The 27,918-nt window shown below is 42.2% G+C and overlaps 1 protein-coding gene across 1 annotated transcript in view; it reads left to right on the top strand.

Moving 5' to 3' along the window:
* The window catches only part of sspo (SCO-spondin), a 163,365-nt gene that overhangs the window by 37,906 nt on the left and 97,541 nt on the right, over positions 1-27,918 (top strand). Inside the window, exons 22-40 of the mRNA XM_056234974.1 lie at positions 4,866-5,068; positions 6,229-6,356; positions 6,437-6,546; positions 8,611-8,760; positions 9,717-9,810; positions 10,350-10,759; positions 14,380-14,616; positions 15,118-15,348; positions 16,021-16,143; positions 16,423-16,523; positions 17,452-17,662; positions 18,159-18,311; positions 19,562-19,699; positions 19,874-20,056; positions 21,619-21,769; positions 23,054-23,213; positions 23,907-23,961; positions 24,083-24,196; positions 24,437-24,682. Of these exons, the coding sequence (XP_056090949.1) occupies positions 4,866-5,068; positions 6,229-6,356; positions 6,437-6,546; positions 8,611-8,760; positions 9,717-9,810; positions 10,350-10,759; positions 14,380-14,616; positions 15,118-15,348; positions 16,021-16,143; positions 16,423-16,523; positions 17,452-17,662; positions 18,159-18,311; positions 19,562-19,699; positions 19,874-20,056; positions 21,619-21,769; positions 23,054-23,213; positions 23,907-23,961; positions 24,083-24,196; positions 24,437-24,682 (3,198 nt within the window). The remainder of the gene's footprint in view (positions 1-4,865; positions 5,069-6,228; positions 6,357-6,436; positions 6,547-8,610; positions 8,761-9,716; positions 9,811-10,349; positions 10,760-14,379; positions 14,617-15,117; positions 15,349-16,020; positions 16,144-16,422; positions 16,524-17,451; positions 17,663-18,158; positions 18,312-19,561; positions 19,700-19,873; positions 20,057-21,618; positions 21,770-23,053; positions 23,214-23,906; positions 23,962-24,082; positions 24,197-24,436; positions 24,683-27,918) is intronic.

Here is a 27,918-nt window from a genome sequence, read left to right as displayed (position 1 = left end):
TCTGACCCTGCATCTGTGTGTCTGCGCAGGCATGCGTGTTTACGTGTGGATAACTATGAGTGTCTGACCCTGTATCTGTGTGTCTGCGCAGGCATGCGTGTTTACGTGTGGATAACTATGAGTGTCTGACCCTGCATCTGTGTGTCTGCGCAGGTATGCGTGTTTACGTGCGGATAACTATGAGTGTCTGACCCTGCATCTGTGTGTCTGCGCAGGCATGCGTGTTTACGTGTGGATAACTATGAGTTTCTGGCCCTGCATCTGTGTGTCTGCGCAGGCATGCGTGTTTACGTGTGGATAACTATGAGTGTCTGACCCTGCATCTGTGTGTCTGCGCAGGTATGCGTGTTTACGTGTGGATAACTATGAGTGTCTGGCCCTGCATCTGTGTGTCTGCGCAGGCATGCGTGTTTACATGTGGATAACTATGAGTGTCTGGCCCTGCATCTGTGTGTCTGCGCAGGCATGCGTGTTTACGTGTGGATAACTATGAGTGTCTGGCCCTGCATCTGTTTGTCTGCGCAGGCATGCGTGTTTACGTGCGGATAACTATGAGTGTCTGGCCCTGTATCTGTGTGTCTGCGCAGGTATGCGTGTTTACGTGTGGATAACTATGAGTGTCTGGCCCTGCATCTGTGTGTCTGCGCAGGTATGCGTGTTTACGTGTGGATAACTATGAGTGTCTGGCCCTGCATCTGTCTGTCTGCGCAGGTATGCGTGTTTACGTGTGGATAACTATGAGTGTCTGGCCCTGCATCTGTGTGTCTGCGCAGGCATGCGTGTTTACGTGCGGATAACTATGAGTGTCTGGCCCTGTATCTGTGTGTCTGCGCAGGTATGCGTGTTTACGTGTGGATAACTATGAGTGTCTGGCCCTGCATCTGTGTGTCTGCGCAGGCATGCGTGTTTACGTGCGGATAACTATGAGTGTCTGGCCCTGTATCTGTCTGTCTGCGCAGGTATGCGTGTTTACGTGTGGATAACTATGAGTGTCTGGCCCTGCATCTGTGTGTCTGCGCAGGCATGCGTGTTTACGTGCGGATAACTATGAGTGTCTGGCCCTGCATCTGTGTGTCTGCGCAAGCATGCATGTTTACGTGTGGATAACTATGAGTGTGTGGCCCTGCATCTGTGTGTCTGCGCAGGCATGCGTGTTTACGTGCGGATAACTATGAGTGTCTGGCCCTGCATCTGTGTGTCTGCGCAAGCATGCGTGTTTACGTGTGGATAACTATGAGTGTCTGGCCCTGTATCTGTGTGTCTGCGCAGGCATGCGTGTTTACGTGTGGATAACTATGAGTGTCTGACCCTGTATCTGTGTGTCTGCGCAGGCATGCGTGTTTACGTGTGGATAACTATGAGTGTCTGACCCTGTATCTGTGTGTCTGCGCAGGTGTGCGTGTTTACGTGTGGATAACTATGAGTGTCTGACCCTGTATCTGTGTGTCTGCGCAGGCATGCGTGTTTACGTGTGGATAACTATGAGTGTCTGACCCTGTATCTGTGTGTCTGCGCAGGCATGCGTGTTTACGTGTGGATAACTATGAGTGTCTGGCCCTGTATCTGTGTGTCTGCGCAGGCATGCGTGTTTACGTGTGGATAACTATGAGTGTCTGGCCCTGCATCTGTGTGTCTGCGCAGGTATGCGTGTTTACGTGTGGATAACTATGAGTGTCTGACCCTGTATCTGTGTGTCTGCGCAGGCATGCGTGTTTACGTGTGGATAACTATGAGTGTCTGACCCTGTATCTGTGTGTCTGCGCAGGCATGCGTGTTTACGTGTGGATAACTATGAGTGTCTGACCCTGTATCTGTGTGTCTGCGCAGGTATGCGTGTTTACGTGTGGATAACTATGAGTGTCTGACCCTGTATCTGTGTGTCTGCGCAGGCATGCGTGTTTACGTGTGGATAACTATGAGTGTCTGGCCCTGCATCTGTGTGTCTGCGCAGGCATGCGTGTTTACGTGTGGATAACTATGAGTGTCTGGCCCTGCATCTGTGTGTCTGCGCAGGCATGCGTGTTTACGTGTGGATAACTATGAGTGTCTGGCCCTGCATCTGTGTGTCTGCGCAGGCATGCGTGTTTACGTGTGGATAACTATGAGTGTCTGACCCTGTATCTGTGTGTCTGCGCAGGCATGCGTGTTTACGTGTGGATAACTATGAGTGTCTGGCCCTGCATCTGTGTGTCTGCGCAGGTATGCGTGTTTACGTGCGGATAACTATGAGTGTCTGACCCTGCATCTGTGTGTCTGCGCAGGCATGCGTGTTTACGTGCGGATAACTATGAGTGTCTGACCCTGTATCTGTGTGTCTGTGCAGGCATGCGTGTTTACGTGTGGATAACTATGAGTGTCTGGCCCTGCATCTGTGTGTCTGCGCAGGCATGCGTGTTTACGTGCGGATAACTATGAGTGTCTGACCCTGTATCTGTGTGTCTGCGCAGGCATGCGTGTTTACGTGTGGATAACTATGAGTGTCTGACCCTGTATCTGTGTGTCTGCGCAGGTGTGCGTGTTTACGTGTGGATAACTATGAGTGTCTGACCCTGTATCTGTGTGTCTGCGCAGGCATGCGTGTTTACGTGTGGATAACTATGAGTGTCTGACCCTGTATCTGTGTGTCTGCGCAGGCATGCGTGTTTACGTGTGGATAACTATGAGTGTCTGGCCCTGTATCTGTGTGTCTGCGCAGGCATGCGTGTTTACGTGTGGATAACTATGAGTGTCTGGCCCTGCATCTGTGTGTCTGCGCAGGTATGCGTGTTTACGTGTGGATAACTATGAGTGTCTGACCCTGTATCTGTGTGTCTGCGCAGGCATGCGTGTTTACGTGTGGATAACTATGAGTGTCTGACCCTGTATCTGTGTGTCTGCGCAGGCATGCGTGTTTACGTGTGGATAACTATGAGTGTCTGACCCTGTATCTGTGTGTCTGCGCAGGTATGCGTGTTTACGTGTGGATAACTATGAGTGTCTGACCCTGTATCTGTGTGTCTGCGCAGGCATGCGTGTTTACGTGTGGATAACTATGAGTGTCTGGCCCTGCATCTGTGTGTCTGCGCAGGCATGCGTGTTTACGTGTGGATAACTATGAGTGTCTGGCCCTGCATCTGTGTGTCTGCGCAGGCATGCGTGTTTACGTGTGGATAACTATGAGTGTCTGACCCTGTATCTGTGTGTCTGCGCAGGCATGCGTGTTTACGTGTGGATAACTATGAGTGTCTGGCCCTGCATCTGTGTGTCTGCGCAGGTATGCGTGTTTACGTGCGGATAACTATGAGTGTCTGACCCTGCATCTGTGTGTCTGCGCAGGCATGCGTGTTTACGTGCGGATAACTATGAGTGTCTGACCCTGTATCTGTGTGTCTGTGCAGGCATGCGTGTTTACGTGTGGATAACTATGAGTGTCTGGCCCTGCATCTGTGTGTCTGCGCAGGCATGCGTGTTTACGTGCGGATAACTATGAGTGTCTGACCCTGTATCTGTGTGTCTGTGCAGGCATGCGTGTTTACGTGCGGATAACTATGAGTGTCTGACCCTGCATCTGTGTGTCTGTGCAGGCATGCGTGTTTACGTGCGGATAACTATGAGTGTGTGGCCCTGCATCTGTGTGTCTGTGCAGGCATGCGTGTTTACGTGCGGATAACTATGAGTGTCTGGCCCTGTATCTGTGTGTCTGTGCAGGCATGCGTGTTTACGTGTGGATAACTATGAGTGTCTGACCCTGTATCTGTGTGTCTGCGCAGGCATGCGTGTTTACGTGTGGATAACTATGAGTGTCTGACCCTGTATCTGTGTGTCTGCGCAGGCATGCGTGTTTACGTGTGGATAACTATGAGTGTCTGACCCTGTATCTGTGTGTCTGCGCAGGTATGCGTGTTTACGTGTGGATAACTATGAGTGTCTGACCCTGTATCTGTGTGTCTGCGCAGGCATGCGTGTTTACGTGTGGATAACTATGAGTGTCTGGCCCTGCATCTGTGTGTCTGCGCAGGCATGCGTGTTTACGTGTGGATAACTATGAGTGTCTGGCCCTGCATCTGTGTGTCTGCGCAGGCATGCGTGTTTACGTGTGGATAACTATGAGTGTCTGGCCCTGCATCTGTGTGTCTGCGCAGGCATGCGTGTTTACGTGTGGATAACTATGAGTGTCTGACCCTGTATCTGTGTGTCTGCGCAGGCATGCGTGTTTACGTGTGGATAACTATGAGTGTCTGGCCCTGCATCTGTGTGTCTGCGCAGGTATGCGTGTTTACGTGCGGATAACTATGAGTGTCTGACCCTGCATCTGTGTGTCTGCGCAGGCATGCGTGTTTACGTGCGGATAACTATGAGTGTCTGACCCTGTATCTGTGTGTCTGTGCAGGCATGCGTGTTTACGTGTGGATAACTATGAGTGTCTGGCCCTGCATCTGTGTGTCTGCGCAGGCATGCGTGTTTACGTGCGGATAACTATGAGTGTCTGACCCTGTATCTGTGTGTCTGTGCAGGCATGCGTGTTTACGTGCGGATAACTATGAGTGTCTGACCCTGTATCTGTGTGTCTGTGCAGGCATGCGTGTTTACGTGCGGATAACTATGAGTGTCTGACCCTGTATCTGTGTGTCTGTGCAGGCATGCGTGTTTACGTGTGGATAACTATGAGTGTCTGGCCCTGCATCTGTGTGTCTGCGCAGGCATGCGTGTTTACGTGCGGATAACTATGAGTGTCTGACCCTGTATCTGTGTGTCTGTGCAGGCATGCGTGTTTACGTGCGGATAACTATGAGTGTCTGACCCTGCATCTGTGTGTCTGCGCAGGCATGCGTGTTTACGTGTGGATAACTATGAGTGTCTGACCCTGTATCTGTGTGTCTGTGCAGGCATGCGTGTTTACGTGCGGATAACCCCTCATTTGCGCGGCCGAGTTGGAGGATTGTGTGGGAATTTCGACGGAGACGCAGAGAACGACTTCACTACGAGACAAGGCATCATGGAGTCCACTCCGGAACTGTTCGGAAACTCCTGGAAGATCAGCCCTTCGTGTCCGGATGTCCCAGACCAGGATCTCCGGGACCCCTGCACTGTAAGTACTCTCAAATTAGGGGAGATCTAAAGTTCACCTTAAGTTTAGGCATAAAAGCAATCACTCCAGACATTTTGTAATTCCCGAGTCAGGAGGAAGGATAATTTAATTTATGTAGCACAATGTTTACAAAGTGCTTTATACAAAACAATTAATGTCATGCAATAGAGCTACACGATTCATTAAATAAATTGAGAATCACATTTTTTTTGTTTTTAAAAAGAGATCCTGATTCTCTCATTATTCTGAACAGACAAATAAACAAAATAACATGTCATTTTCTTGAGGTTCTGACACGTGTTAATTGCTGCAGTCTATTTGAATGAATGATTCAATGACTCACTCATGAAGACTTCACTTGTTTCATTACTGGATTTATCAGCATTTTTAAAACGATTCTCTTAAATGAATGATTCAATGACTCACTCAAAGACTTCTCTCGTTTCATTACTGGATGAATCAGGTTTTTTAAAACGATTCTCTTAAATTAATGATTCAATGACTCACTCAAAGACTTCTCTTCTTTCATCACTGGATTAATCAGCATTTTTAAAACGATTCTCTTAAATTAATGATTCAATGACTCACTCAAAGACTTCTCTTTTTCATCACTGGATGAATCAGCGTTTTTGGACAAATCTCTTGAAATAATGATTCAACGACTCACTAAAAGACTTCTCTTATTTCACCACTGAATGAATCAGCATTTTTAAAACGATTCTCTTAAATGAATGATTCAATGACTCACTCAAAGACTTCTCTTTTTTCATCACTGGATGAATCAGCGTTTTTGGACAAATCTCTTGAAATAATGATTCAACGACTCACTAAAAGACTTCTCTTGTTTCATCACTGAATGAATCAGCATTTTTAAAACGATTCTCTTAAATGAATGATTCAATGACTCACTCAAAGACTTCTCTCGTTTCATTACTGGATGAATCAGGTTTTTTGAACAAATCTATTGAATTAACGATTCAATAACTCACTCAAAGACTTCACTTGTTTCATTACTAAATGAATGAGCGTTTTTGAACGAATCTCTCGAGTGAATGAGTCAATGACAAATACATTTTTTAACAGCATATATGTATTGCAGTGATGTGTTTTCGAGTGTCCTGTAAATGGTAAATGTCTAAATGACCTTTCATGACCTTCAGATCAACCCTCACCGGGTGACGTGGGCCAAGAAGAAATGTGCGGTGATCAGCCAGGAGATCTTCAGCTCGTGTCACTCAGAGGTGCCGTACCAGCAGTACTACGACTGGTGTGTCTTTGACGCCTGCGGGTGAGAAACTGAAAGTTTTCAAGTTAAAGTTCGACTCATCGTATGACTGTACTTGTACTCATGTTTGGTGTGTTGTGCAGGTGTGACTCTGGCGGCGACTGCGAATGTTTGTGTACGGCTGTGGCTGCGTATGCAGAGGAGTGTAACCGCAGAGGAGCGTATGTGCGCTGGAGGTCACAGGAACTCTGCCGTGAGTCGTCACCTTTATTTATATAGTGCTTTTTACAACACAGATCGTTTCAAAGCAGCAGGAAACTAATAATCAGGAAATAATCAGCAACAGGAAAATAATGAAACAAAGTTTTTCTAGAAGAAAATAGCTCTATAGTCCAGCTTAAGTAAGTTCATTGATGGTTCAATTTTGTTTTTTAAATTTTTTATTAATTTAGTTTATTTATCTAAACAGCTGCCCTGGAGAAAACAGTGATGTCATCGTCCAGCTCAGTTCAGTTCTCATATAATGGTGTCAATGCAGGCAGATCAAATAATATTGTTGAATATTAAATGTTAAATATCCCCAACTAAGCAAGCAAAAAGCCAAAGGCGAAGGCGACAGTGGAACCAAAACTCAATCAAAATGGAACCAGTCGCTCAGTTCTCCTCTGGCCAACGAACAAACAGTGTATGATTATGATTATGATTATGATTCAGGCAGCATTACAGGTCAGAAGTGATTGGATCAGAACATTCAGAACATTATTCAGTTCCACCTGGTTGAAGATCGGAGTCATAACGCCGGTATGGAGACGAGTTAGTTGAGGATCTGAGATGGTGTGAGTGAGTGGAGGCGGGGCTCATTTGCATATTCATATAATCGCGTATACTAAATGAGGCAAAGGTGTCGTGTTACATTCAAGCTGTTTTAAGGCATGAAAAAAAAAATTGAAGGAAAAACGTGACTAGGCGCAGGTCCTCCATCTGATCTGGATCCGGCCCGGATCCGGCTGACTACATCATGCGTTGTGGTCGTGTCTAGGTGCAGGTCCTCCATCTGATCTGGATCCGGCCCGGATCCGGCTGACTACATCATGCGTTGTGGTCGTGTCTAGGTGCAGGTCCTCCATCTGATCTGGATCCGGCCCGGATCCGGCTGACTACATCATGCGTTGTGGTCGTGTCTAGGTGCAGGTCCTCCATCTGATCTGGATCCGGCCCGGATCCGGCTGACTACATCATGTGTTGTGGTCGTGTCTAGGCGCAGGTCCTCCATCTGATCTGGATCCGGCCCGGATCCGGCTGACTACATCATGCGTTGTGGTCGTGTCTAGGCGCAGGTCCTCCATCTGATCTGGATCCGGCCCGGATCCGGCTGACTACATCATGCGATGTGGTCGTGTCTAGGCGCAGGTCCTTCATCTGATCTGGATCCGGCCCGGATCCGGCTGACTACATCATGCGATGTGGTCGTGTCTAGGCGCAGGTTCTTCATCTGATCTGGATCCGGCCCGGATCCGGCTGACTACATCATGCGTTGTGGTTGTGTCTAGGCGTAGGTCCACCATCTGATCTGGATCCGGCCCGGATCCGGCTGACTACATCATGCGTTGTGGTCGTGTCTAGGCGCAGGTCCATCATCTGATCTGGATCCGGCCCGGATCCGGCTGACTACATCATGCGATGTGGTCGTGTCTAGGCGCAGGTCCATCATCTGATCTGGATACGGCCTGGATCCGGCTGACTACATCATGAGTTATGGTCGTGTCTAGGCGCAGGTCCTCCATCTGATCTGGATACGGCCTGGATCCGGCTGACTACATCATGTGTTGTGGTCGTGTCTAGGCGCAGGTCCTCCATCTGATCTGGATCCGGCCCGGATCCGGCTGACTACATCATGCGATGTGGTCGTGTCTAGGCGCAGGTCCTCCATCTGATCTGGATCCGGCCCGGATCCGGCTGACTACATCATGCGATGTGGTTGTGTCTAGGCGCAGGTCCATCATCTGATCTGGATCCGGCCCGGATCCGGCTGACTACATCATGCGATGTGGTCGTGTCTAGGCGCAGGTCCATCATCTGATCTGGATCCGGCCCGGATCCGGCTGACTACATCATGCGTTGTGGTCGTGTCTAGGCGCAGGTCCATCATCTGATCTGGATCCGGCCCGGATCCGGCTGACTACATCATGCGTTGTGGTCGTGTCTAGGCGCAGGTTCTTCATCTGATCTGGATCCGGCCCGGATCCGGCTGACTACATGAGTCTGCTCATTGAGTTATTATTGGTGTATGTAATAGTTTGCTCTGTTGTGTCTGCAGCGCTGCAGTGTGAGAATGGGCTGGTTTACGAGGCCTGTGGTCCGGCCTGTTCTCCAGCGTGTCCCAGCACTCCTTCCCTCTCTGATTCTCTGTGCCGAAGCCTCTCCTGTGTGGAGGGATGTTTCTGTCCTCACGGCACCGTTCGGCACGGTAACAAAAATGTGTTTTTTTTTATTCCACTACACTTCTGTAAACATGCACTAGATGGATGTGTTTGAGCGTCTCGGGTCCTCCACTCTAAAACCGCAGTGCTCAAGTTTTAATTATGTGTGTATACATGCATTTTTCAGTTTGCAATAGAGGATATGTGTGTGACGTCACCGTCGGCCGGAGTGACTGCGGTTACACACACTGAGTGGCAGCATTAGTTTTCACCGTGAATGCCGTAAAAAACACACAAACACATCTAAACCGAGAAAGAGCTTTGAGATCGACTGTACAACTCGAATTGACAATAAATCTGAGGTATATTTTTACAGACTGCCGAAAGCTACAGAACAGAGAAGCAAATGATCACTGCAATTCACAGAAACAACTGGATCCAGGCAGAGAAAGCTGGATTTACAGTTATTATTTTATGTCAATATGCTGAATTTAGGGGTAAAATCATAACCTATATATTGTATTGACAACTCATCAATGAAATATTTACCATCGTATATTCTGCATAATTGGAAGTTTTTAAATAAACAAAAAACTACAAGTTTTAGGGCTGGACGATATGATGATATATAGGCTAAAACATTGATATAAGTGATCACATGGATTTAGACCTATATTGTATTTATATAAAGCGTTCACAGGCAAATTTGCTTTATGTTTTTCCCCGGCGTGGAAATCAGGCTCATATAAATGTCAGGAAACACGATTTCTGGCCGCATGTGGATATCCATGATCACTGGATCTCTGGTCAGTTGTAAGGAACACTATATCGAGTCCAACCTTTAGTTTAAACTGATAATCCTTTGTTTTACTCACGTTTTCTCAGTTTCCTCTATTAAACCCAGTCACGCATGACGTCAATGCAAACCCTCTATAGTTACTCATGTGATTATAGTCTGTAACACGCAGGCTGTCAGATGGTGATGTGTGTCTCTCATCGGCAGGTGAGGTGTGTATTCCTCCGTCTCAGTGTCCGTGTGAGTGGGACGGGTCTTTATTCCCTGCAGGAGCCACTGTCACTCAACACTGTCAGAACTGGTCAGTTTAGAGAGTCATTGTATTATATTACAATTCTGGGTACGTTTATGTTGCGGGTCAAATTGACCCTATTTCAATAAAATTCATGAAAAATCACACTATGAAAAACAAATAATAAAAAAACAAGTAAAAACAGTAAACCTTTAATATGAATAATTCTTGAACATTACACAACAAAAATAAACATGAGAACAAATTATTTTAAAAAACTGTATTTAATGCTTTTTTAGCCATTGAATATCATAAATTGTAACTATTTTTTTTATTTAAAATGTGAAATTTTGACTTTTTTTATTTGAAATGTTTTTGTTTTATTTTTGTGTGCCAAAAAAGTGCATATTGTAGTATTCTCTGATGTTATGTCGTTGTTATTTATAACAATGACAAATAAAGAACAGATCAAATTCAAAATCATGAGTTCGATTCCCAGAGAAATTACCATTCCTGCGTTGCAAAATTTCATTTTACAGTGTCTGTACGACCCCTGTCTTTAATATTTTTTCTATGATTAATGTACAGTTGTGTGCTGTGTTCTCCAGCTCTTGCTCTGACGGCGCGTGGCGTTGTGTTGGATCTCCGTGTCCTCCTCCGTCTCCCTGCGAGGACTCTGAGTTTCGCTGCTCTGCTGGATCTCAGCGCTGTATTCCCTCCGTCTGGCTCTGTGATAACGAAGACGACTGTGGAGACGGTTCTGATGAGGTCTGTCCGTTCACGTGTCCACCGGGTCGGTTCCGCTGCTCCAGTGGAGCCTGTTTACCGCTGGAGCTCAGGTGTAACGGGCATCCCGACTGTGCTGACCAATCAGACGAGGACTTCTGTGAGCCGAACACAGCAGAACCCGGCTGTCCCGATGGAGAGTTCAGGTGTGCTAACGGACGCTGTCTGCCGGTGAGAAAACTCTGTGATGGGAGGCTGGACTGTGGATTTGCTGATGATTCTGATGAGTACGGTATGTTTGTTTATGTCTAGGTGGGTTAAAGGGATAGTTCACCCAAAAATGAAAATTAGCCCATGATTAACTCACCCTGAAGCCATCCTAGGTGTATATGACATTCTTCTTTCAGGCGAATACAATCTGAGTTATATTAAAATATGTCCTGGCTCTTCCAAGCTTTATAATGGCAGTGAATTGCCGTTTCTATTTTGAAGTCCATAAAAGTGCATCTATCCATCATTAAAGTGCGTCTATCCATCATTAAAGTGCATCTATCCATCATTAAAGTGAATCTATCCATCATAAAAGTGCATCTATTCATTATAAAAGTGCATCTATCCATCATTAAAGTGCATCTATCTATTATAAAAGTGCATCTATCCATCATTAAAGTGCATCTATCCATTATAAAAGTGCATCTATCCATCATAAAAGTGCATCTATCAATTATAAAAGTGCATCTATCCATCATTAAAGTGCATCTATCCATTATAAAAGTGCATCTATCCATCATAAAAGTGCATCTATCCATTATAAAAGTGCATCTGTCCATCATAAAAGTGCATCTGTCCATCATAAAAGTGCATCTATCCATTATAAAAGTGCATCTATCCATCATTAAAGTGCATCTATCCATTATAAAAGTGCATCTATCCATCATTAAAGTGCATCTATCCATTATAAAAGTGCATCTATCCATCATAAAAGTGCATCTATCAATTATAAAAGTGCATCTATCCATCATTAAAGTGCATCTATCCATTATAAAAGTGCATCTATCCATCATAAAAGTGCATCTATCCATTATAAAAGTGCATCTATCCATCATAAAAGTGCATCTATCCATTATAAAAGTGCATCTATCCATCATTGAAGTGCATCTATCCATTATAAAAGTGCATCTATCCATCATTAAAGTGCATCTATCCATTATAAAAGTGCATCTATCCATCATAAAAGTGCATCTATCCATTATAAAAGTGCATCTATCCATCATTGAAGTGCATCTATCCATTATAAAAGTGCATCTATCCATCATTAAAGTGCATCTATCCATGATAAAAGTGCATCTATCAATCATAAAAGTGCATCTATCCATCATTAAAGTGCATCTATCCATTATAAAAGTGCATCTATCCATCATAAAAGTGCATCTATCAATTATAAAAGTGCATCTATCCATCATTAAAGTGCATCTATCCATTATAAAAGTGCATCTATCCATCATAAAAGTGCATCTATCCATTATAAAAGTGCATCTATCCATCATAAAAGTGCATCTATCCATTATAAAAGTGCATCTATCCATCATTAAAGTGCATCTATCCATTATAAAAGTGCATCTATCCATCATTAAAGTGCATCTATCCATTATAAAAGTGCATCTATCCATCATAAAAGTGCATCTATCAATTATAAAAGTGCATCTATCCATCATTAAAGTGCATCTATCCATTATAAAAGTGCATCTATCCATCATAAAAGTGCATCTATCCATTATAAAAGTGCATCTATCCATCATAAAAGTGCATCTATCCATTATAAAAGTGCATCTATCCATCATTAAAGTGCATCTATCCATTATAAAAGTGCATCTATCCATCATTAAAGTGCATCTATCCATTATAAAAGTGCATCTATCCATCATAAAAGTGCATCTATCCATTATAAAAGTGCATCTATCCATCATTAAAGTGCATCTATCCATCATTAAAGTGAATCTATCCATGATAAAAGTGCATCTATCAATCATAAAAGTGCATCTATCCATCATTAAAGTGCATCTATCCATTATAAAAGTGCATCTATCCATTATAAAAGTGCATCTATCCATTATAAAAGTGCATCTATCCATCATTAAAGTGCATCTATCCATCATAAAAGTGCATCTATCCATTATAAAAGTGCATCTATCCATCATAAAAGTGCATCTATCCATCATAAAAGTGCATGTATCCATTATAAAAGTGCATCTATCCATCATAAAAGTGCATCTATCCATCATAAAAGTGCATCTATCCATCATAAAAGTGCATCTATCCATCATTAAAGTGCATCTGTCCATCATAAAAGTGCATCTGTCCATCATAAAAGTGCATCTATCCATCATTAAAGTGCATCTATCCATTATAAAAGTGCATCTATCCATCATAAAAGTGCATCTATCCATTATAAAAGTGCATCTATCCATCATTAAAGTGCATCTATCCATCATTAAAGTGCATCTATCCATCATTAAAGTGCATCTATCCATCATTAAAGTGCATCTATCCATTATAAAAGTGCATCTATCCATCATAAAAGTGCATCTATCCATTATAAAAGTGCATCTATCCATTATAAAAGTGCATCTGTCCATGATAAAAGTGCATCTATCCATCATAAAAGTGCATCTATCCATTATAAAAGTGCATCTATCCATCATTAAAGTGCATCTATCCATCATAAAAGTGCATCTATCCATCATTAAAGTGCATCTATCCATCATAAAAGTGCATCTATCCATCATTAAAGTGCATCTATCCATCATAAAAGTGCATCTGTCCATCATAAAAGTGCATCTATCCATTATAAAAGTGCATATATCCATCATTAAAGTGCATCTATCCATCATAAAAGTGCATCTATCCATCTTAAAAGTGCATATATCCATCATTAAAGTGCATATATCCATCATTAAAGTGCATCTATCCATCATAAAAGTGCATCTATCCATTATAAAAGTGCATCTGTCCATGATAAAAGTGCATCTATCCATTATAAAAGTGCATCTATCCATCATTAAAGTGCATCTATCCATCATAAAAGTGCATCTATCCATCATTAAAGTGCATCTATCCATCATTAAAGTGTATCTATCCATTATAAAAGTGCATCTGTCCATCATAAAAGTGCATCTATCCATTATAAAAGTGCATCTATCCATCATTAAAGTGCATCTGTCCATCATAAAAGTGCATCTATCCATTATAAAAGTGCATCTATCCATCATTAAAGTGCATCTATCCATCATAAAAGTGCATCTATCCATCATTAAAGTGCATCTATCCATCATTAAAGTGCATCTATCCATTATAAAAGTGCATCTGTCCATCATAAAAGTGCATCTATCCATTATAAAAGTGCATCTATCCATCATTAAAGTGCATCTATCCATCATAAAAGTGCATCTATCCATCATAAAGTGCTCCACAGGCTCCGGTGGGTTAATAAAGGCCTTCTGAAGCGAAGCCATGCGTTTGTGTAAGAAAAATATCCCTTTAATTCCTATAAAACATGCTGTATCAAATTTGATACTGACGTGGTTAAATGATCAACATGATCAAAACTGCTGTCACAGTTCATAAATGCATCACATATGATATAAAACAAAAAAATGCGAAAAACTTAAATTGCGTTGTGCAACATTTTTGCAAACGTAAAAAAAATGTTTGGGATATGCAAACTTAAATTTATTTGCAAACTTAATTTTTCAGGGGGATTTAATAAACTGATCCATTTAAAAAAAATCGGATTATTGTTTCACATGTCAGGCTTTAACGTAATTATGTCATCGTTTGCATGTCAATACAGCATGGTAAACGCTCTGGACTGATGCTGTGTGTGTGTGTGTGTGTCTGTGTGTGTGTGTTCAGACTGTGGTGCCGTGTGCCGACCGGACGAGTTCCTCTGTTCCTCGGGCCGATGTGTTCTGTATCTGCACCGCTGCGACGGTCACGACGACTGCGGAGACTACAGCGACGAGAGAGAGTGTGTGTGTGCGCTCGGAGAGCTCCAGTGTCCCGGAGATCAGTGTGTGTCCGCAGAGAGAGTGTGTGACGGTCACAGGGACTGTCCGTCCGGCGTCGACGAGCTCATCTGTCCCGTCAAAGGTATGAAAGTTTGAATGCACTGATATGAAAATTTTGGCCGATACCGATAACCGATAATTCTTTATATTTGAAAGCCGATAACCGATACATCGGCCGATAAATCTAAATCCAAGTTTTTATATAATTTTTCAGAGCCTGATTACAAAAACAAAAGTCTCACATTTAAAGCCATCATTCTCATTATAATTCCATGTAGCCGATATAACAGAACATTTTGCACTTCACTATATTTTCCTTTTTTGAAGTGATTCCAATCATATTTCAAGCAATTTAAAACCATCATGTTGAACATCTGAAGTGTCTCAGCTGAAGGAAATAATCCATTATTTATCAGCTTAAATATATCAGCCGAATTTTCTTATCGGGCCGATACCGATAACATTAACATGCATCCTTATATAAAAGGTTATAAAACAGGATGTTTGCATTTCATCCGAAGCAGTTCACGTTGCATTCACTGTATACATGTTATACGCACAGAATAATGATGTGTGGTTCCAGGTTGCAGTCAGTTTGAGTTCGGGTGTACGAGTGGTCAGTGTGTGCCGATAGCGTGGCGCTGTGACGGAGAGACCGACTGCCTGGACGGGAGCGATGAGAAACCGTGTTCCCGTACCTGTCAACCGGACCAGTTCCTCTGCCAGACCGGAGACCAGTGTGTCCAGCACCAGCATCTGTGTGACGGGACGCCCCACTGCAGGGACGCCTCAGACGAGAGCCTGGACAACTGCGGTGAGAGCACATGTGTCCTTAAAATGATGTTCGACCAAGCGTTAACCTTCCCGTTTCTCTCTTGAATCCAACACTGAGTGAGTTAACCTGCAGTTCCTCCACTGGCCACTAGAGGCCGGCTGCAGAAGAGACTCAATCCCATAGACCCGCATGTTAAAATGGCCAACTTCACAGCAGAAATAAACATGTTTACAGTCTGGTGCAAAAAGTGGTTTTGGTCTATATCGCTAATTTTGCTCTTCATGACGACTGTGAGGGGGTGAATTTTTTTTATAACTTTAAATTATATTAAACCTTAAAGTTCTGCATAATTAAGGGCGTGGCCGCTTGAGTGACAGGTGGATTGCCGCTGATGTCACTACTAGCCGTTTGTCTGCTGTGTGTTAGCGTCACGTCACCTCAGCTAATCCGCCTCGCTGCACATTTACGTTTATCCGGGAGTGACGCTGCCAAGATGGCGACGGCCGGCTCCGCCCACTTTGGGCTTCAAAAACGCTCTTCAGAAAACTACGAGTGACGTCACGCACACTACGCACATATTTGTTTTTACAGTCTATGGGTTCGACGCCTCATTTCTCACCGTATAATTACTGAGAGCATGTGTACACCAGACTGACATGCAGAAGTTTTTGTTTTAGTGTTGTTTTCATATGTATTCCTCGTTCTCACCAGGTTCCACACGGATTCCTCCCTGTCTGGACAGTTTCTCGTGTGATAATCGCACATGTGTGAACACTTCACGTGTGTGTAACGGGATTCCTGACTGCCCTAAAGGAGAGGACGAGATACTCTGCGGTTCGTTTCTGATAATATCTGCCCTTCACACTGAATTCATAGAAGTATGTATGCTGTATGAACAATAGCACAACAAAACCCAGATGAATGAGGCTCGGTCTGATCCACTTTCAACAGTGTTTCTCAGAAATCTCTTACTGCACCTTTAAATAGCAGACAACAAACCTGCAGTGCTTATAATAAACAGAATAGAGCAGAACGATATTGTCCGTAGGTGTGGACATTAATATAGTTATGGTTATCTTTATATTTAAACTGTGCTTTATTCTCTCTCTCCAGATAGAGTCAGGCCCTCCACAGCGCCCCCTAGTGAGGGAAACACCAGTCGCGTCTGCCCCGAGTTCACCTGTGCTGATGGATCCTGTGTTCCCTTCAACACGGTACTGTTTCTAATCTGTGTGGAATCAATGTTGACAGGTTAATTTGTGTTTGTGCATCTTCTAGAATCAGAGTCAGATTTAATGCAAAATGTCGTACACTACCAGTCAAAAGTTTTGGATCGGTAAGATTTTTAATGTTTTGAAAGAAGTCCCTTCTGCTCACCAAGGCTGTGTTTATTTGATTAAAAATACAACAACAAAAATACAGTAATATGGTGAAATATGTTTACAATGTAAAACATCTGTTTCTATGTGAATATACAGTAAAGTGTAATTTATTCCTGTGATCAAAGCTGAATGTTCAGCATCATTACTCCAGTCTTCAGTGTCACATGATCCTTCAGAAATCACTCTAATATGAGGATCTGATGCTCAAGAAACATTTATGATTATTATCAGTGCTGAAAACAGTTATTTACATTTTTATTTCAGGATTATTTGATGAATATTATCTGAAATAGAAGCTTTTGTAACATTAAACACTGCCGTTCAAAAGTTTAAGGTCAGTTAGAATTTTTATTTTATTTTTTGGGGGGGGAAAAATACAGTAATCAATACTTTTATTCTTCAAGGTCAAGGATGAATAAAATTGATCAAAAGTGACAGTAAAGACATTTATAATGTTGCAAAACATTCTATTTTAAATAAATGCTGTTCTTTTGAACTTTCTATTCATCAAAGAAAACAGTTACTTTAAATTGTCTTAATATTTAACAATATTACTGTTTTTTTTTTTTTTTTTTTTTTTTTTTAATCAAATAAATGCAGCCTTGGTGAGCAATAGAGACTTCTTTTAAAAACATTAAAAATCTTACCGATCCAAAACTCTGATAGTGTATAAATAAATACATGTAAGAATAATCATTTAAGTTTCTATTGGATGGAGAGTTTTGAATGTTGCGATGTGATTCCGTCTGTGTTGTGGTAGTTGTGTAACGGTGCAGCAGACTGTGTGTCGGACGGGTCTGATGAGACGGGCTGTGGTGTTTGGGGTCCCTGGGGGCCCTGGAGCCCGTGCAGCCGAAGCTGTGGATCCGGGACCGTGAGCCGGCAGAGACGCTGCCGCCCAGAGCATCCAGACGGACACTGCAGAGGAGAGAAAACACAACGACAGCAGTGTTACTCCACCGCCTGCCCGGGTAAAACACACTCTGCTCATCAAATAACACCATAATATTAGTTTGGCTTTTGGGACATATAGGGTACATTAGCTTGATTTAATTCTCCTCTAAACCACTAGATGCACTTTCCTAAACATCCACGTTTTACAATGCACGTGGAAAATTGGCTGATCCTTGAATCAAAGTTGATTCTGCACTAAGCATTTCTAATAATTAAAGTCCCCCTAGTCAATAATTTTATCCCTTAAAATTCATCTTTGAGCACCAAAATTAGATATTTAAGTGTTTATTCCTTATAACAGGCTTTTGAATGTAACTCGACACCCGTGCCTCATTTAGTATGTGCGGTTCTATGAATATGCAAATGAGCCCTGCCTCCACTCACTCACTCAGTTCAGAGATCCACTGGTTGACGATCACACGTTGATCTGATTGGTTACAAGGTAGTTTGTGACGTTGTCTTGCAGTTGTAATAATAATTGTAAGATATTGAGTTCTTGGTTCTGTCCAACAGTGGATGGCTACTGGCTGCCGTGGGTCACATGGTCGAACTGCAGTAAAGGTTGTGGTGGTGTTGAGGTTCGCCAGAGAGAGTGTTTCCCACCCCAGAACGGAGGCAGAACCTGCACTGAACTACCTGGAGAAACTCACCTCACTATCGACATCAGTAAGAGCCCTACACCCTACAGCGGATAAAAAACATTGACAGCCAATCAGAATCCACCTGACTTAAAAGAGCCCAGGCATTTAAAGGTGCAGTAAGCAATTTCTGAGAAACACTGTTGATATTTAAAGTCACCAAAACACGCCCCTACCTGAAAGGATCACGCCCCTATCTTGATAGCTCCGCCCCCAAATTCACGAACACTCCCCATCATGAGTGGACACACCCCTAACTGCTGATTGGCTACAAATGTGTTTTGGTGCTCGGTCTGATCCACTTTCAACAGTGTTTCTCAGAAATCGCTGGTCGGCAGCTGAAACCTTCACTGGTTACCAGTGTAACATGTCTTTTGGTTTCACAGGTAAAGCTGGTCTACCTCCAGTTATAACCATCTTAGCCCAGCTTGTGCTACCAGTTTTGCCCATCTTAACCATCATCTTTCCCTTGGGTCATTTTGACCTAGAAATTTTGTTTGAAATTTTTAAAAAATTGAGTGTTCATCGGAGGGGTCCAAGACCCCGGGACTTTTGTCGCACTTGAACACACAATCATTATTTTAATGGATTCGAGGAGTTTTGTGGTTGAAATTTAAAAAAGTAACAAATCCTTCCCTCGCTGGTCAATTTGACCCTCGTAGGAATGCTTCAGTACACATAGAAAAACCTAAAAATGCTCAATATCAAACTAAAAATGCTAAAACTTTACCAAAAAATTACCATAATGTGTATCTGAATGCACACTGAAGTGAACTGACTTTAGGACCCAGCGGAACAGCTCATTTGCTCCATATAGAGATATAAGGCCATCTAGAGTCATGAAATATCATCTTATATTATTTATTTTCCACAAGAGGTCGGCAAAGACACACAATGTAAGATATTTAGAGCTGAATTAAAAGGGTTATGCATGACATTGTGAGTTATTTTGAATTTAAGTTGAAAGAATGTGAGAAATGTGCTTAAATTACTATTTATTTATTACTTGTTGATAAAAAAAAGGTAAATAAAATTAAAAATAACAAAAAATTATCTCACAAATTGCACTTAATATAGAAAAAATATTATCAAAATGAAACAAATTAAGCTTTCTGGCCAAAAAAAAATGTAAGTATAATTTTCGTGCTTCGGGTCATTTTGCCCCGCGAGGGAAGGATGGAGCGGTGTCTATCCCAGCAGTGTGTGTGTAATCTCAGTCTGCAGTGCAGGGCTGTTCCTCTGCTCTGTTCCATGACTGATCTCAGATCTGTTTTCCAGAACCGTGTCCTCAAGACGGTTGCGCTAACGTCTCGTGTCCCGCGGGTCTCGTCACACACACATGTGCGCCGTGCCCTTTGACCTGCGCTCACGTATCCGGGGCAACAACATGTGACCCCAACTCAGAGTGTTTCACAGGTTTCTTTCTCTCTCAATACTTCACAGCTTCTTTAATGTCACTGAGAGTCTATATGATAATAAGATATACGAACCATACAAGAATACAAGAATCATCATAAATAATTAATCTTTGTTTTGTTGTTGATGTTTGTGTTTTTATTGTAATAAAACGGTGTTGTTTTATGCTGTCAGGCTGCTGGTGTCCTGATGGGAAGGTCATGAACCACGAGCATCAGTGTGTTCTGCCGGAGGAGTGTGTGTGTGAGGTGTCTGGGGTTCGGTACTGGCCCGGTCAGCAGGTCAAAGTGGGCTGTGATATGTGTGTGTGTGAGAGAGGTCGAGTGCATCGCTGTCAGCCCAACCTAGAGTGCTCAGGTGAACACACACACACAAACACACACTCACTCACTCACTCTCTCTCTCTCTCTCTCTCTCTCTCTCTCTCTCTCTCTCTCTCTCTCTCTCTCTCTCTCTCTCTCTCTCTTTCTCTCTCTCTCTTACACACACACACACACACACACACAAGGCAAGGCAAGGCAAGTTTATTTATATAGCACATGTCATACACAATGGTAATTAAAAGTGCTTTACATAGGAGAAAATAAAATAATCAAAACAAATAAAAACAGTTTAGAATAAAAAATAAAATAAAGTACAGTAAAAACAGTCGGACGAACAGTGGCACAGTGCTCATTCAGTAAATGCACAGCTAAACAGAAGTGTTTTGAGTCTGGATGTGAATGTGACTGTAGGAGCACATCTGATCTCCTCTGGAAGCTGGTTCAGCATAATAGCTAAAAGCAGACTCTCCTTGCTTAGAGTGAACCCTTGGTATTTCTAGCTGATGTGATCCTAATGATCTGAGTGATCTGTTGGGTTTATATTCAGTGAGCATATCTGCAATATATTGAGGTCCTAGCCCATTGAATAATTTATATACCAGTAATAATACTTTAAAATCAATCCTAAATGTAACTGGGAGCCAGTGTAGAGACCTGAGGACTGGTGTGATGTGTTCATGTTTTCTGGTTCTGCTCAGGATCCTGGCAGCAGCGTTCTGTATGAGCTGCAACTGTCTTATGGTCTTTTTGGGAAGGCCAGTGAGGAGTCCATTACAATAATCCACCCTGCTGGTGATAAAAGCATGAACAAGTTTCTCTAAGTCTTGCCTGGAAACAAAGGGCTGTAGTCGTTAGGCGATAGGGCTAAGTAGAGCTGTGTGTCGTCTGCATAGCTGTGGTAAGAGATGCGGTTCTTTCTCATTATTTGGCTCATTGGGAGCATGTACAGGTTGAATAGGAGTGGTGCAAGAATTGAGCCAGTTTCAGTGGCTCAATTCTTGCACACACACACACACACACACTCACTCTCTCTCTCGCTCTCTCTCTCTCTCTTTCTCTCTGTCTCACACACACACACACACACACACAGACACACACACATTTGATTATTTTATTTGGAATGACCAATACTGATTAAAACAACACAGCATCCAAATTTTCACAAAGAGCCTGTTATGATTGCTGACACAGAACAGTATTTGGCTGTTTGCTTAGAGGTCTTTTTACTCAGTCCACGCAACTGAAACTGTCACCGTTGGCATATAATGCAACAAATATTGCTAAAGTCAACAGATTTTTCTAATAGACCTACCAATCTCTGTGTAAAAATGAAAAAAATGATCCCGCCATTTTTCTAAAGTCATTTTTACACCCCTGTAAATTGGCTCCAAATCTCAGGTGAAAATGGTCATTTTGACACTCCTCTACAAAATAGTGGATTACTCAGTAAATACACATCTGTGACATTTTATACTTGGCTTTCATCACTATTTATGTTTGTCTTTCTACATAAAAACTATTAACGAAATCAAAGATGTGACCCGGGGACCTCATGTTGTATTGCCTGGTAATGACCCGGTGGATGTGTGTCCCCAGTTCACTGCGGCTGGTCGTCCTGGTCCCTGTGGGGCGAGTGCTTGGGGCCGTGTGGAGTCCAGAGTGTGCAGTGGTCTTTCCGAAGCCCGAATAACCCCTCACAACACGGCAGCGGCCGGCAGTGCCGAGGGATTTACCGCAAGGCCCGGCGGTCAGTGTGAACACGTCTCAGTGCATCCTGAAGATCTGGAAATATAAAACACAGAACTGCCATTCTGCTTTAGTAGAGGATTTGATTTGTTTTATTTATGCATTTAGAAGATAAAGCGACTTGCATTGTATTGCATGCATTTAAGGCAGCAAAAGTTTTGGATTGTTAAGATGTTTAATGTTTTTAAAAGAAGTCTCTTCTGCTCACCAAGGCTGCATTTATATGATTAAAAATACAAAAAAACTGTAATATTGTGAAATATTATTACAATTTAATATAGCTGTTTTCTATGTGAATATATAGTAAAGTGTAATTTATTCCTGTGATCAAAGCTGAATTTTCAGCATCATTACTCACACTATCGTTCAAACGTTTGGGGTCAGTAAGAATTTTGATTTGATTTTTTGGGGGAAATAAATAAAATAAATCAATACTTTTATTCATCAATGATGAATTAAAATCAGTTACAGATAAATGTGGTTCTTTTGAACTTTCTATTCATCAAAGAATCCTGAAACAAAATTGATACATTTTATTCATCCTCATTTATTTTATTTATTTCCTCTCCCAAAAATAAAATAAAAATTCTTACTGACCATAAACTTTTGAACGGTAGTGTTTAATGTTACAAAAGCTTTCTATTTCAGATAATGCTGTTTTTTTTAAAAATATCTATTCATCAAATAATCCTGAAATAAAAATTTAAATAACTGTTTTCAACACTGATAATAATCATAACTGTTTCTTGAGCATCAGATCCTCATATTAGAGTGATTTCTGAAGGATCATGTGACACTGAAGACTGGAGTAATGATGCTGAAAATTCAGCTTTGATCACAGGAATAAATTACACTTTACTATATATTAAAATAGAAAACAGTTATTTTAAATTGTCATAATATTTCACATTATTACTGTTTTTTAGTGTGTACTTTTAATCAAATAAATGCAGCCTTGGTGAACAATAGAGACTTTAAAACCTTAAAAATCGAACCGATCCAAAACTTTTGACTGGTAGAGTATATTTGATTAGTTCATGCATTCTCTGGGAATCGAACCCATGACCCTGACGTTGCAAGCGTTGTGCAGGGTTGTTTTAACCCAAATTTGGGTCAAATATGGACAAACCCAGCCGTTGGGTTAAAAAATGTTAACCCAACGGTTGGGTTCGTCCATATTTGACCCAAATTTCGGTTAAAACAACCCTGCATTTTTTAGAGTGTATAATATAGGAAACACAGATCATAACTGTTTTTCATTATGTGTGTGTGTGTGTGTCCTCAGCTGTCAGACAGAGCCGTGCAGCGAGTGTGAATATCGTGGACACACACACACGGTTGGCGAGCGCTGGAAAGGCGGTCAGTGCCAGCTGTGTCAGTGTTTGCCCAACTTCACCGTGCAGTGCGGCCCGTACTGTCCTTATGCTGCCACTGGATGCCCACAGGTGTGTGTGTGTGTGTGTGTCTTCTCCGTATGTGTCATAAGGCTTCTCCTTATGTGGGCGAATGAAGACACCAGCAGCGTTTAAAGATCATTTCCGATAAATAACATCACAGAATTGGTATTTTGCGGCTGATGTGTGAAAGCTCTCTTTTAAAGGTGCAGTCTGTAAGAATGACAACTAGTGGTGGATATAGGTACTGCAGTCCAAATTCAAAATATCGGAGATTGTCGTTTCTCCCGACCCGCCTCCTCAGACTCGACGCTCACACGGGTCGCCAGTTTGAGCACACGCAACAAGAACGAGCGCAATGGACAATGAAAATTGGCAAATTGGCAACATGATACTGCACAGACCAAAACAAAAACAAACGTTCCAGCCTGGACACACATTTTAAAAATGTAAAATAAATGGCTGTAGAAGTGTTTTTCAGAGAAACGAGTATATAAACTTAAAAACATATATAAAAACGTATATAAACATAAAAAAACATGTTTCCTCAATATATGCAATGGTATTTTTATGCTTTAGAGTGAAAGAGTTACATACAGCACCTTTAACGGTAAAAAGCCAGAGCGCAGTTTCTTGTGTGAACAGCATATTTGTGTATTTACCGGTTAAATTAGTAAATTTAACGGTAATTTACTGTTTGAAAGGGGCTTGGTTTAACTGTGTAACATTTGTTCTCCATTTTAGGGTCATACTCTGATTCCAGGGGAAGAAGACAAGTGTTGCTATTGTGAAGAGAAAGGTTTAACATGTTTATCATGATGCATTATTTTATGCTTGTGGTTTTTGTAGTCGTAATAACACCAGGTAATTGATGCAGTCAGAATGTGCATTTGTTTATTCAGAAATATGTGTGTTTTCAGGTAACATCACCACTATCGTGACGCCTACACCAATGGTCCTGCCAATAACGGTTGGACCCTCCACACCACCAGAAGGCCCTCCGACTGTCCCAACTTACCCTCTGCCCCCTGGAGGTCAGTTTCAGCCCAGTTTTCAGTCCACACTTTTGAGACATAATGCATTATGTGTGCATAACGGCCACGAACACCCTAAAATGATAAATGAAAACCCTACGCTCCAAGTGCACATGAAGTGTGGTATTTGGGACAGTGCCTAAACATTCCTCAGTTCATTCAGTGTTTATTTATTGAGACTTCGATGCATCAGAATCATTTATATCTCAGTTTTCTGATTTTCCCTCTGTTGTTTGATAGATGAGTGCTGGTCCGCTCTGGGCGTTCCCTCGCTCCCCGGCTCCAGCTTCAGCGCCTCGTCCCATCAGCCCGACCACCCTCCGTCAGCGGGACGTTTGCACGCCCGAGACCCTCGCGGGGACCTGCAGGGCTGGAGCCCGGAGCCAAAGGAGTACCGAGAGCTGTCGGCCGGGACCCCTGAGGAGACCGGACCCTCCACCGGCCCGTTCCTCCAGATCGACCTGCTCCGGCGCCACAATATCACAGGTGACCCTCGACAGCTGTTTCTGAAGCTGAATTCAATTACAGTTATGCCTTTTTCAGTGTTGGGGTAATCAGGGGTGCCACTAGTCAAAGAATATGAGGTTGGGCCCCTACCGCACCCTTTCCATTTAAGCTGCTGTAGGTAACTTTTGAAAAAATGTATTTGCTAAAACTGTCATTATGTCCTGACAGTAGAATATGAGACAGATAATCCGTGAAAAAATCAAGCTCCTCTGGCTCCTCCCAGTGGTCCTATTGCCATTTGCAAGAAATACACGCTCCCGGTCAGAAACAACCAATCAGAGCCAGGAGGAATGTCTTAGCAGTGTCAATCACGCTCGTGTCCGCGCTGGTCACACCCCTCTCTTGCACAGCGCGAGCCGTCGTTCAAACTCAAGATTGACGGCGAGCTGCAGCTGTGCTTATGACGGAGAAACAACCTAAACTGCCAATTCTCGAGTGACACCTGCTCATAAAACAAAGAGGTAAAAGGAAAAAGACTGATGACGATAAACAAGCGAAAAAGAAAGAATTACACAGAGCCCATTGACTCGGTGTCAAAACTCTAGCCGCGCAACATGTAGATGAAATGTCACGCACTCTGCTAAGCAACAATTGAAACCTGCTAATTCACTGGCTTGTCATGTTGCTGAAATAATGTACTAGCACACCTTATCTAGTCAAGTCAAGTCAAGTCATCTTCATTTATATAGCGCTTTTAACAATGGATTGTTTCAAAGCAGCTTTACAGAGATAAACATATAATTTAAGGTAACAGATTGTTTTGGCGTTATAGCGGTTCTTGAATAATGTTACTTCCAGCTAAAGTTAACTTTGATTGATTCACCTCCGTCGAAATGATCAGACTTTAAACGCGAACCTGTGATTAACGCTGACGGCGTTCACATGCTCATTCAGAATTCTATAGTTATGAGCTTTTTAAAATATGTGCGCAGGTTTGTAATTCATACAACCCAGCCTAAACAAACTACTTTTCTTGCCAATAAATTTTGATACAGAATTTTGTTTTATTTTATCACTTCGGGGTACGCGAGCCGGAATTCACAACGCTTTATCTGTAGAGTGGGAAAGGGATCCTCCATAGGGAGAGGATAGTGGATACTTCAGCACTGGATTGTCATCGGGTCCAGGCAAAGCTCCCTCGTCAGATCTGGACACGGCCTGGATCCGGCAGGCTGCGGGAAAACCTCGGGATAAACAAAGACATTAATATTAGCGTAGATGCCATTCTTCTTATGATGTAGCGAGTACATCAAGATTTAAGGGAAGTGTTCCCAGTTCCGGCTGACCTAATCTATGCAGCCTAACATTGAATTTATAGAAGTCTATAATGTATTATGTGTATGCTAGGTCAAAGAGATGTGTTTTTAGTCTAGCTTTGAACTGACAGAGTGTGTCTGCTTCCCGGACAATGGTAGGAAGACTGTTCCAAAGTTTTGGTGCTAAATAGGAAAAGGATCTCCCGCCTGCAGTCGATTTAGATATTCTAGGTATTATCAACTGGCCGGAATTTTGAGATCGCAATAGACGTGAAGGACTATAATGCGTTAAGAGCTCGCTCAAGTACTGCGGAGCTAAACCATTTAGTGCTTTGTAGGTAATCAACAATATTTTAAAATTTATTCGATGTTTAATAGGGAGCCAATGCAGTGTTGACAGAACCGGGCTAATATGGTCATATTTCCTGGTTCTGGTAAGAACTCGAGCTGCGGCGTTTTGAACTAGCTGTAGTTTGTTTATTAAGCGTGCAGGGCAACCACCCAGTAGAGCATTACAATAATCTAGCCTTGAGGTCATGAACGCATGGACTAATTGTTCCGCATTTCCCAATGAGAGCATATGGCGTATTTTAGATATATTTTTAAGATGGAAAAATGCAGTTTTACAGATACTAGACACGTGGCTTTCAAAAGAAAGGTTGGTATCAAAGAGCACACCCAGGTTCCTAACCGACGACGAAGACTTGACAGAGCAGCCATTAAGTGTTAGACAGTATTCTGGGTTATTACGTGTGGAAGTTTTTTTTCCAATAATTAGAATCTCTGTCTTTTCAGAATTTAGTAGTAGGAAATTACTAGTCATCCAATTTTTTATATCAGCTATGCATTCCGTTAATTGTGTGAATTGGTAAGTTTCGTTGGGTTTTGAAGAAATATACAGCTGAGTATCATCGGCATAACAGTGAAAGCTAACTCCATGTTTCCTAATGATATCTCCTAATGGTAGCATGTACAGAGTGAACAGCAGCGGTCCTAGTACTGAGCCTTGTGGTACACCATACTGAACTTGTGATCGATAAGACATCTCTTCATTTACTGCTACAAACTGATAACGGTCAGTTAAGTATGATTTAAACCATGCTAATGCAATTCCACTAATGCCAACATAGTTTTCTAGTCTATTTAAAAGAATGTTGTGGTCAATGGTGTCAAATGCAGCACTAAGATCGAGTAACACTAATAGAGAGATACAACCACGATCGGATGATAAGAGCAAATCATTTGTGACTCTAATGAGAGCGGTCTCAGTGCTATGGTACGGTCTAAATCCAGACTGAAAATCCTCGCAGATATCATTTCTTTCTAGAAAGGAACATAGTTGTGAAGATACTGCTTTTTCTAATATCTTTGACAGAAAAGGCAGATTCGACATCGGCCTGTAATTGACTAATTCTGTAGGATCAAGTTGTGGTTTTTTAACAAGCGGTTTTATCATAGCCAGTTTAAAGGTTTTTGGTACGTATCCTAGAGAGAAAGATGAATTAATGATATTAAGAAGAGGATATATGACCTCTGGAAACATCTCTTTCAGTAGCTTAGTCGGTATAGGATCTAACATACAAGTTGTCGATTTAGATGAATTAACGAGTTTGCAGAATTCTTCCTCTCCTATAGCAACAATTAAATCAAAATTTTCCTCAGGGAGACTACAATGCAGTTCCTGATGCGATACTGTGGTAGACGGTTGCATAGTTATAATTTTGTCTCTGATATTATCGATCTTATAAGTGAAGAAGTTCATAAAGTCATCACTGCCGTGTTGCTTTGACACTTCTGAGCTTAAAGCTTTCTTTTTCGTTAGTTTAGCCACTGTTTCAAATAAATACCTAGGATTATGTTTATTTTCTTCTAATAGGTTTGAAAAATAAGCAGATCTAGCAGCTTTTAAAGCCTCTCTGTAAGCAATCGAGCTCTCTTTCCACGAAATCCGAAATACCT

Source organism: Rhinichthys klamathensis, unplaced genomic scaffold, assembly GCF_029890125.1.
Source record: "Rhinichthys klamathensis goyatoka isolate OS25496 unplaced genomic scaffold, OSU_Roscu_1.1 h1tg000411l_1, whole genome shotgun sequence".
NCBI lineage: Eukaryota > Metazoa > Chordata > Actinopteri > Cypriniformes > Leuciscidae > Rhinichthys > Rhinichthys klamathensis.
Note: the sequence above shows the minus strand (reverse complement) of the source record. Positions and strands in the feature narration are given on the sequence as shown.